The sequence below is a fragment of the Otolemur garnettii genome, unplaced genomic scaffold (assembly GCF_000181295.1).
Source record: "Otolemur garnettii isolate 467f Iridium unplaced genomic scaffold, OtoGar3 scaffold00130, whole genome shotgun sequence".
NCBI lineage: Eukaryota > Metazoa > Chordata > Mammalia > Primates > Galagidae > Otolemur > Otolemur garnettii.
This window is the reverse complement of record NW_003852525.1, coordinates 9,732-21,849: the sequence shown is the minus strand read 5'-3', so window position 1 is coordinate 21,849 and position 12,118 is coordinate 9,732. Positions and strand designations below refer to the sequence as shown.

General features: G+C 37.7%; 1 protein-coding gene across 1 annotated transcript in view; it reads right to left on the bottom strand.

Moving 5' to 3' along the window:
• The window catches only part of CENPC (centromere protein C), a 44,123-nt gene extending 33,473 nt beyond the window's left edge, over positions 1–10,650 (bottom strand). Inside the window, exons 1-5 of the mRNA XM_023518202.1 lie at positions 10,364–10,650; positions 9,242–9,288; positions 5,610–5,680; positions 4,810–4,904; positions 313–412 (exon numbers count right to left, since the gene is read on the bottom strand). Of these exons, the coding sequence (XP_023373970.1) occupies positions 313–412; positions 4,810–4,904; positions 5,610–5,680; positions 9,242–9,288; positions 10,364–10,381 (331 nt within the window). The 5' untranslated portion in view covers positions 10,382–10,650. The remainder of the gene's footprint in view (positions 1–312; positions 413–4,809; positions 4,905–5,609; positions 5,681–9,241; positions 9,289–10,363) is intronic.
• Positions 10,651–12,118: the final 1,468 nt, after the last annotated feature.

Below are 12,118 nucleotides of genomic sequence, written 5' to 3'. Positions count from 1 at the left end.
GCTGTCATCTTGGGTACAGTGCTGTGGCATCATAGCTCACAGTAATCTCCAACTCAGGCTCAAGCAATCCTCTTGCCGCAGTTTTTCTATTTTTAGTAGAGATGGGATCTCACCTTTGCTCAGGCTGGTCTTGAACTCGTGAGCTCGAGCAAGCCACCCGGTACCTTGGCCTCCCAGAGTGCTAGGCATCCATTTCACAATTGTGCCTAGGCTCATGCTGATTTTTTCAGAGATTGATATAGATGCTACCTTTGCCATTTGTAACTTTTTAAATAGATCTAGGCAAATAACACCCATGACGATGCCACCAACCTGATCTGCTGGCAGCTTCACTTGGTTCTACAATGAATTGCAGAGAGGCTTCTTTCTTCCTTGAAGAAACTGGAATGGACTTGGGCTGGGAGTTCTGGCACTGAGCATAGTAAAAATACAAGTTTATTAAATTACCAATTCTCATTAACATTATTTGTTTTTAAAATGGGGAAAACCCCAGGTATTTTAAAACAAGAAACCAGCTTATAGAATTGTATACTGAAGTAACTACATTAGAAAACAGTTTGACATTATCTGATAAAGTTAAAATTTCCTATTTTTTCAACAAGGTTGCTCTGAACAATAAAAAACTACATTAGCAGGAGAGAGAATAAATAAATTACAGTATAGCCATATAATATTACATATATAGCAGTGAAACTATAATATGAATAAATGATTATTTTAAGCAATAAGAGCAAGTTACAGAAATATACATGCAATCCTTATGTAAAGTTCAAAATATATATAAGGACATGTAAAGCAGTATGGCACAGAGGCACACTTTATGGAGAAGAGTAGATAACATGGGAGGCCTGATCATGTTATCTTTTAAGGGACAGTTACAGGGCTAGCCTTTGGTTGGCATCTGGAGATTTGGCTTTTAAGACATTCTGTCCATCATTAACCGATTGCTATACTAGTCTGCCTAGACTGTGTAAGAATGTGATTTATAGTGAACACCTGCGTTCTTTCCTTCTGAGAGTATAGAATTTTGGATTAGCCCCCAATAAAAATGGACAGAGTTTCAAAAGGCTTCCCTGGGGAAAAAGACTATGCTCATGTTACTGCATTTCACTGTTAAGGAAAGAATGATGAACATAAAATTCCAGAGAGTGGTTACCTCTATGAAAAAGCAGAAAGTAGAATAGGATTGGAAAAAGAAACATCAATGCTTCAAAGGTATTTATATTTCTTACACCAAGTAATGGGTATATGAATGTTCATTTATATTATTTTAAAAATTGTATGTTTTTTTTAAATTTGAAATATTTCGAGCCATCAGTTTAATATTTAATAATTTCATTTCAAATGTACATATCCTAGAGAAATTTATTTTGTAAAATATACACAAAAAGGCATGAACAAAGATGTCTACTGCACCAATGTGATAATGAATAGATAGGACCAACCTAAAACTCTACCAACAGGGGAATAAATAAAGAACAAAGTCACTACAATGCTATTTAGAGGATACACTATGGAATTCAATTAGAGCAATATGTTGAATAAAAAGAGTAATAACTATAGATATGAGAAAGACCATAAAAGAAAGTTAACTATATTCATTTAGTGAAAAGAGGAAATATAAAAGCCCAAAACTAGCTCCCCCCCAAAATGGAAAAAAAAACCAATAATCATGAAATAAAGTGATAATCACAAACATCTCTACCAAATGGCCCCAACCATATGTTTCACAAATAACCAAAGTTTGAAGGAAATGGTCATGTTTGCTTAATCAAGTTTTCCCAAAACACAGATGAGACAAACTACTAATTTATCTTATGATGTTAGGTTGTGTTTCAGTTAAAACCTAAGAAGGCATGTCTTGTTTTACTTTTTTTCTCATGCAGAAAATCTTTAAGATACATAAAGTCTTAGGTCTGATTAACCCATGTCATTTTTAAATCAAGTAAGCAAACTCCATTTCTTATGTGGAAGGCTTTGGCAAGGCTTACTGTACAGAAAAACCTTTCCTGGAAAAACTCTAAAACCTATAAAGTATTTTTTGGAAGCATCTATCTGAAGAATGAGAGGTTGGGCATGGTGGCTCATAATCCTAGCACTTTTGCAGGCCGAGGCAGGTGGATCACCTGAGGTCAAGAGTTCAAGACCAGCCAGAGTAAGAGGGAAACCCTGTATCTATAATATAGCCAGGTGTTGTGGCAGGTGCCTGTAGTCCCAGCTACTTGGGAGGCTGAGACAAGAGAATTGCTTGAGCCCAAGATTTGAGGTTGTTGTGAGCTATGACACCAGAGAACTTTACTGAGGGCAACAAAATGAGACTCAGTATGAAAAGAAAAAAAGAAAAAATTGATAACTTAAAAAAAAAGAAATAATGAAACTAAAAACATGCATATGAGAGAATCAACAAAGCCAAACTTGGTTTTTGAAAGACCCAAATTGATATACCATGACAAGACTAATCAAAGTAAAAACTGAGGCATAAATAACCAATGTTATTTTTAGGAATGAAAAAGAGGACATTGCTATAAATACTGAAGACATTAACAAAACTATAGAAGAACATCACAAACTTTATCTAATAAATTTGAGAATTTAAATAAAATGAACAAATTCCAAGAAAAAAAATTTAGAACACAAAAAAGTTGAAATTATATACTATTACTAAGAAATAGAATCTAAATCCTTCATGGTCTATACCTTGATCTAGTTAGGAGCTGTAAATAAATATTCATCAAAATACACTTAAGATTTGTACACTTTATGCTATATTTTATAGAAAAACAAAAATGAATTCATACGTTAAAACTTTTTCCAAAAAGGTAACTATGAATTCCATCAAATATTTAAGAAATAATAATCTGACTCATAAAAACACTTTAAGAGTATAGAAAAAAGGGAAACTGAACAACTCACTTTCTAAGGCTAGCACAACATGTAGAGTAGAAACTTGATTTTCAACATTTATTTCTTTTGTGAATTTTTGTTTTTTTGGAGACAGAGTCTTCCTATTGCCTGAGCTAGAGTGCAGTGGCCATATAATAGCTCTCAGAAACGTTCAACCGCTGGACTCAAGGAAACCTCCTGCCTCAGCCTCCCAAATTGCCAGAATTATAGGTATGAGCCCCATGCCTGGCCCTTATTTCTTATATATTTAAAGTTATGAATTCCCTCCAACACTATTTTAGTTAAATCTCAAGAGTTTTGAAAAGTCATATTTTTATCATTCTGTTCACAATATTTCCTATTTTAAATGATCCAAAGTCATTTAGAATTCATTGCAATAGACCTCTCTGCTTAGGAGAAGATGTAATAACACCTGCTTAAGAGCCAGATGCACACTCTTGCCTACAACAATTTAAAAAACAGACAAAATACAAAAGTATTGAGAAATTTGGCATCAAACAAAAGCAGAGAGATCTTTGAGAGATGGGGAACACATGAAAGGAACCCTCTGCTCTAGCTTACAGGCTGGAGAATTTCAGGGTATGTACAGGGAGGGTAAACTCTCAGTTGAAAAGCCAAGACTGAGGGTCTAGGAAGGCCATGGTAGTTAGAATTTGCTATTATTAGACAAGAGGTAACTACACAGAGATAGAACCTCAGAGATGTACAAAAGATCTCCCTCAAACATTCAATTAAATATCGATTACAGCATATGTTGTGAGAAAACCACATAGGACCAGGGAAAGAACCACCTAAAGCCAGAGGGGGAATGTTCTGAGTCACAGAGACCTAGATAAAGGACTACACTGAGTAACTAGACTGGAAAACTTCCTTAAGTCAGGGACCTAGAAAAATGACTACACTGACTAACTAGATTGGAAAACTTCCCTAAGTCAGGGAACATTGAGTAGAGCACACAGAGGTATTTTGCCTCAGAAGGGAAGAAAATTAGCTATGGATTACTTGCTGCTACTCCTTATTATTTCTGCAGCTCCCCATAGATCTAAAAACATAACTTGTTCTGCATTTCATTTTTGTAAATTAGCTGTTTTAGTGTAAGTGTTGGCCGAACATAACTTATTCCATTCTACTTAGAAGAGGAACCTCTAGTATAAAAGCCATAGAACATTTTAAGAATGACGATCTTATCATCAACACAGACAGAAACATCTTCACTATAACAAACTCAATCAAAAAGGCTAATACTGTATGACCAAGTTAAGTTTATTCTACAAAAGTTAAGTCTATTTAACTTTCAAAATCAATGTAATTTATCACATGGCTATCTTTATTCACAGGAGCCAAGGGGCTATGTGTGTGTGTGTGTGTGTGTATAATATGTTCATTGCCCATTTATAATTTTCTAATGAATGTTATTTCTAGACTATATGACTTTTCAAATTAGTATCATGCTTTTGAATAATTTACCTTAGATCATTAGCTTCAAAACCTCTATTTGAAAGTCTACTATTTTAATATAATTAAGTCAACCAATACTCTCAAGGATTGGTTTCCCTTTACATCAATGGAGTGTCTTCAGTTTTCAGAAAGCAACCAAACTTGTCAACCTGATCAGCAACTTCCATAACTACATTTTTTTTTTCTAAAGACCTAATTTAAGTATTATCGTAGGAGAAAATAAAAATGATTGCTATAATTTGATAATTCTAAGTCCCAGGACCCCAAACACAGAAAATGTCAAGATAGAATTTTCACAAAATATCTCCACATTTTATAAAAAGCCAATGGGAATATAAAATCTTTCAATAATAAGACTTATAAACAACTAACATGTACATAGGTATATTGTATATAACCGCATTCATTAATATGTTAAGCCTATCACAGTTCTCCTTTATGACTTACCTTTTGGCTTGATGACTGAATATAAATGTTTTCTACTTTAGGTGTTGAATAAAGCTGTGATTTTGTAGAATCTGAACTAAAGTCATTGACAAAACCTAAAAAAAAGTATACAATTTTTGAAAACAAAATACAGTGTAATATCTATTGGTTACAATTAAAAGTAGAAGTAGCTCTATGACACACGCCAAGTACTGCCTGTTGACTCTAAACACAACTGGCTTAAATCGAGCACAGACATTAATTCAATATTCAAACGTTCCTAAAAAGTATGGGGAACTAAATAAGGCAAACACAAATCCTAAAGTAGCATATGTCAGGTCTTCTTTCAGAGCATGGGTAGAAGAGATTCTCTTTCCCCATTGCCCTTACTTCTTGGCTGGCCCATTCTCTTGTCTTAGAAAAGTTTTTGCCATAATTCACCACTTCTTAGAAAGGGATGTGACTCACTAAAGATAACTTTCAACTCTCTAGTAACTCCAAGAATTCTGCACATCTATTTTTATTAAATGAAATAATTTCTCTGTATATGGTAATTATGTATGCACTTCCAGATTACAGAAATATAATGTGAATTAAAGGGAATGACAAATTATTATCAAATCGTCAATTTTTGTTAGTATTATCCTAGGTATACCAGAAGGTACATGAAGGATTGCATAAGAACTCAAAATTCCATGGAAAATATTTTGCATATATTTAAATATTAGAACATATTTACTCCATCTGATATGAATTTATATGACAAATTTAGATTTTCATCCATCTTAACCCTCAATACCAATCCAAAAAGGAAGCCTTACTTTTTTCTTCGAAATAGTTTTGTAAGATTTCCAGTATGTTCTGGCCTTGCTCTGGGTTAATGTCAGGTGCCCTAATAAAAAAGAAGAGAATGAAGAGAAAAAGTAACCTGTCATTTCTATAAGATATTTGTGATTTATGTTGCCATCCACCTGAAAATTCCACATCTCCTTATTAAGAAACGTTAATGACTTAATAGCAAAACTTTTTTTTATCTTTTTTAGAGATGGGAGTAGCTTTGTCATCCAGGCTGGAGCACAGCGGCATATTCATTAGCTCTCTACAGGCTTGAACTGGGCTCAAATAATCCTCCTGCCTCGGCTTCTTGAGTAGGTAGGAATGTAAGTGCATGTAACCATGCCCAGCTAGTCTTTTTCTTCTCTTCTGTTTTTACTATTTTCTTTGGAGAGATGGAGGGCTTACCAAGTCATGCAGACTGGTCTCAAATTCCTAGCCTAAAGCAATCCTCTCATCTCATCCTGCAGGCACAAGCCATCATACCAGGCAGAAAAATAGCTTTACTATCTGAAAACAAAATAAGTACTTGAGGGTCCAAGAATAACTTCAAGTAAACTCTTAACTTTATAAGTGGTATGTCAAAATAATCTATATTGACAATTATATTCCTTAGACAACTAGCCATGTGTAAAGCTATTTTAGATTACTTTTATATCTCAATAAAAACAAATTTTCTGGAGAGACTCTGATTGGTTCTGTGACTTTTCAGTTACAACCCCTAAAATCTATAAATAACATACTCTTCCCTATAAATTCTCAAATGTACTTTTGATTCAGTATCATTAATCTTAATAGCAGCTTATAAAGCCGTATAAATTTTTTTTTTTTTTTGAGACAGAGTCTTAGGCTATCGCCCTGGGTAGAGTGCCACAGCATCAAAGTTCACAGCAACCTCAAACTCTTGGGCATGAGAAATCTTCTTGCCTCAGCCTCCCAAGTAGCTGGGACCACAGATGTGCGCCATTACTCCCAGCTGGTTTTTTCTATTTTTAGTAGAGATGGCGTTTTCTCTGTTTCTCAGGCTAGTCTCGAACTCTTGAACTCAAGAAATCCACCCACCTCGGCCTCCTAGAGTGCTCGGATTACAGGAAGTAGAAAATTTTTAAATTTAACCTTACTATGAGACTGTAGATTCACATGCAGTTGTAAAAATAATGCAGAGATCTAGTTTCCCCCATGTAAAACTACAGCATAATACCACAACCAGGATACTGATATTGATACACATAAAATCCACCAATATCATTCATACTTCTCCAGTTCTAAACTCTATCATTATATCTTAAAAGCAACCACAAATAATATGTAAATAAATAGAAGTGCTCCAATAAAACTGAAAGAAAGCCAATTACAAAACAATTATGCACCCTATGGGCTACAGTTTGCTGACCCTGATCTATAGCGTTCCTATTTTCTTGAGAGTCTGAAAAGTATTATATATGAAGTAACTTAAGATTGCAGGCCATAATACATCATTAGGTCATCCACCACAGAATTTTAAAGCTGAAAGATCTCAGAACCTATCTCAGCCAATAATTATCATCCAAAAGTATACATAAAATGACCTTTGGAGCTTTGCAGAAACACACATAATAAATTATTTTCTCCATACCAAATGACTCAGATCTTCCAGGATAATCCAGGTAATTCTGATGCACAAATTTAGTTATAAACCACTGAGTTCTATATTCTTCATTTTGCAGAAAGGGAAACTGAAACCCTGATTGGTCAAATGACCCACCTTAGTTAGTAAACCTAATTACTCTTGATAACAGAGTTCATACCAAAATATAGGTCACTATTGTCAATTCTGGTCTTAAGACCATCCAAGAATACCACATACAGATACACATACGGCACAACTATAAAACACACCCCTGCTAACACCTGTTTCATAGACGATACTCTTGCCAAAAGTGATAATACAGAGACACTCTCAGAATACATGTCACTAATGTATACTGTAGACTCACTGTCAAACAGAAAGTCTAACTGATAAAGTATGGATGTAATCTTCTGTCGAATAGCAAATGATTCTACTTCATAGAAGACACTTTATTCAATCATTTGGTAAAAGAAATCTTTTTTTTTTTCCAAATTCAATCATTTGGGGGAAAAGAATCACTTATAATCACCAAGTCTTAAAGCTTTTTCAGTATTTTCTCCATTTCATCTTTTCTTCCTCCTCCTCATTAATATCTTAGGAGCAAAGCACCCCAACCTACAAACATCAAACTACTCTTCTTTGCTTTTTTTAAAATGTGGTATCTATGTATGTGTTCACATACAATAGGCCTTTTCCCAAACAGGATTTAAGATGGTTTACTCAAGACTGTAAAAGATGTCTAAAGACTAACATATCTATTTTCTCCCTCACCCAATTCATGTGGTGTTGTTTTCTACTTCTACTCAACATTATCACCACCTTAAATCAGGTCTTCCCACTGCTGACAAACCACGTATGTATTTTTACTATGTTTAAGAGACTTTCTATGTGTGGAATGTACTTTCCCTAAATGTTTAAATCTCTATTCACGGTCCCCGTAAGTTACACCACAACTTTAAAGCTTTCCCTTACTATCAACAACACACAAATCCCTTGCTAACTTCTTATGTGTCTGCCTACAAAGCAAGTTAATGTCTAATTATATACAGGCCTACTGTTTATGACACACAAATTATTACTTCATTATTGTTTCAAGTAATATTTTTGTTTATTAAATTATTTCAGAAATGTACGTATTCATCTTTCTGACAGGAATGAAAAGCTTCTTGTAGGCAAAGAACCTATTTCTATGCCCTGCTTGGGCTAGCAAAGCAGAAGCTCAGTAAATAAGATGCTATTGATAATAACATCTTCGGCTCAGCGCCTGTGGCTCAAGCGGCTAAGGCACCAGCCACCTACACCTAGGGTGGCGGGTTCGAATCCCCAGCCCGGACCCGCCAAAAAACAACAATGACGGCTGCAACCAGGCGTTGTGGCCGGTGCCTGTGGTCCCAGCTACTTGGGAGGCAGAGGCAGGAGACTCGCTTGAGCCCAGGAATTGGAGGTTGCTGTGAGCTGTAATGCCAGGGCACTCTACCCAGGGGGACAGCTTGAAGCTCTGTCTCAAAAAAAAAAAAAAAAAGATAATAACATCTTCACTTAAAACACATGCTTTTCATACTATTACTACTCAATATTTAAGTAGAAAATTCAACTTTATAGGTTATACAACTAAAAGGACCAAAGCAATCCAAATAAGCACCCAACAAGTGCATGATAACGTGCAGTATTTTTCTTTTTGTCCCACTGAATGAGCTACATCTCTAGTTTTACTGTTACATCCCCTCAGAAAAGTGCTCTTCCAATAGGCTTTCACTTAGAATTGAGACTGCTTCCTGGTACTACTATTTTACCAGATGAATTTCTTTTCTCACTGCCTACTTGCATTCTGCTTGTATTACTATTCTCCTGCTAGCATAAAATAGCTAAAATGACCACACCTAATCACTGGTGTATCACTTTCTGCTGGGCATAAAAATCATTATTTTAGTCATAGTCTCTTCTTTTGAAAATTGACTTTGTAAAGACAGCAATAAAAATCATCTTAAAAGCTTATAAAACATAAATAACCTGCAAGGTCGGCAAAATCTTCTTCTGTAGCCATTTTTGAGATGATCCTGAAAGTAAAGAAAATCATCAATTTGGGTTTTCAGTTTAAAATATATTCAAATACAATTTATCTTCAAAGTACTGATATTAACAACTTCACCTCAATCTGGGCAAGCCACACACCAAATATCTATCACCTGGAGGCACAAGTGTCCACAGCTGAGAACTACTTAAGTACTGGAGTGGGATCATCTCCCAACTCCTATTCCCTTGTACTTTAAATAGATTATGACACATAGTCAGATATTAGAGCTCAAAACAGGTTATGAAAGGCAGTTGAAAAATGAATTATAGGCATTTAGTAAATTTTACTCCCTTTCTCTTCTCCCAATGAGAATGGCTTTATCACTTAAGTTAAATACAACAATGTAGCCGTCCACGGTGCAAAGTGCACACCATGCTAGCCTTTCGTTCTTTATGCACATGCATAATTTCCAATAAGAAGAGCTCATAGACGCAACGATTTTCTTAGAAGTGGAGATAAATAAGAAAAGAGACTTTGTTCCCTCAATGAATCCCCAACAACAACAACAACAACAAAAAACAGAGAGAGACAAGGATCTTATAAGCCACAGCAACTACAAGCAGAGCCAGAATCACTGATAAGACCCACAAACCAGCAGGCCCGCAGACCCGCCCCGCCCTGCCGGCAGCCCGCCACCCAACTAAGGGAGCCCTCCAGGGACGTCACTGCTGACTTACGCCTCGGAAACTGCGCACACTGTGAACATGTTGACAAGGGAAATGAGAAAGTCAAATTATTTCAAGACAGATCTGTTACGTAATCAGCCTGTTTCTGCAGACCAGAAAGCCGGGGGCAGAGTGCACCAGCTAGGTGTCTACGTGCTGCGGCAGGAGAGCCCCGAGGACCGGGACCGCAGCGGCAGCGGGAGCCGGAGTGGAGCGAGTGGACAGACGGGCTGAGAAAAGGAAGCCGTGGGCGCAATCCCCACACGACTCGCCTCGGGAGAAGCACTGCAAATTAGCCCCGGCTATCTGCACGATCCCACTTGAGTTCAAACCCCGGGAGCACCTCGGCCGGGAGAGACCTCGGCGTCCCGCCTCCGCCCCGGCCGCGCCTACCAGACCCGACGTCGCCATGTTCCGGCCTAGTGACGCCAGGGCAGGGTTCCGAGGAGGCCCTCACTGGTCACGGCTCGAGGACGAGACGCAGGGACCGAAAGGTGGAAATGACTGCAAAGCGACTGGCCAAATGCCTCAGAGGCGAGAGGCGGCTGCCGCCAAAGCTGAGCTCCTTAAGCCGTCCGCTTCCGGGGCTCACGGTCCTATAACTCCGCCTCAGCAACCTAGGCGCGCGGCGGAGTTTGAAATGAGCAGCACATGCGCACAGAGGACTGTGCGGCCCAATAAGGCAGCGCTGTTTGGGGGCCCGCCCCACATTGCTCTAGGTCGCTGCCCTGCCCCCTGAAGCCGCGCCCCTGTACCGCCCCGTGGAGCTCCTGCCCTGGCAGCCCTTCCCTCCAGCAGCCCCGCCCCTCTTTCCACCACTCTGTTACACCTCCCTCTCGCAGCACCGCGCGTGTAATTGGCCGTACTTTTATTGGAATATACGGTCTTGGGAACTGCCTTGGCCCCTTGAGCCCAGTGTAAAACTTCTGAACAGTAAAAATTTGTAAATAATATAAGTCATAGGTTTGACATTTCAGGCTGCTATTGTTGTATATAAGGTAGTATGAGACCCTAAAAATGATTGGTACGCTGAAACCATGCCAAGAGGTCTTAATCAAAGAGGAAATTCTGGTTGTTTCATGAGCTTTAAATGTATGGAGAAATAAAAAAAGGATAAAACATTTTTTTTACTACATTGTAACTTTAGTATCAATATATTGTAATTTAGATTAGAAACATTAAGAATTAAAGTGCTTTATCTCTTTTTTTAGAAACAGTTATCAAGAGGCTCCGAGCCGGTAGCACAGTGGTTAGGGTGCCAGCCACATACACCAAGGGTGGTGGGTTCTAAACTGGCCCCGGCCATCTAAAAAAAAAAAACAAAACACTGACAACTGAAACAAAAAATAGCTGGGCATTCGTGATGGGCATCTGTAGCATGCCCACCACAATGGGCATGTAGGGGTAGCTACTACATCCTGTAGTAGCTGGGCATCCCAGCTACTCAGGAGGGCGAGGCAAGAGAATCACTGAAGCACAAGAGTTTGAGGTTGCTGTGAGCTGTGAAGGCATAGCACACTCTACCGAGGGCTGCACATAGTGAGACTTTGTCTGAACAAAGTGAAATAAAAAAGTCATCAAGAATTGTTTGAACAGTGCCTGCCTTTTTATCAGCTATAACTTATAATGCAGAGTAAGCATACTCTGCATACCATCTGCTAAATTTGGAACTATAGGCATGGTGGCTCAAGCATGTAAACCCAACGTTGGGAAATTGAAGCAGGAGGCTCAAAAGACAGTAAGAATTTTAAGTTGCAGTGAGCGATGATGATGCGTCCGGGAGTGCAAGACATTGTCTCAAAAAACAAAAGTATATATTGGGCATAACATAGAAGATATTTATAAATTCAAGTGTCTGTAGAAACTTATAAAATGACAAAACTGTAGCTTTTGTCAGAGATTTTATAATAAAAAGTTGGATGAAATAGGAAGATAAAGTATAAGCAAAGACACGGGGGCCAAAATGATGATGTGTTGTTGACACAGGAGATCTGTCTGATATTGAAAACCGTTCATGTTGGCAAAATGGGACTAGATTATAGGGCATCCTCAATATCAGAATAACTTTTTACTTATTCCATAGGTGATGGGGAACTGTATTAATCCAATCAATTACTTGGGATAGAATCCATGATAGCTAGTTTAGGT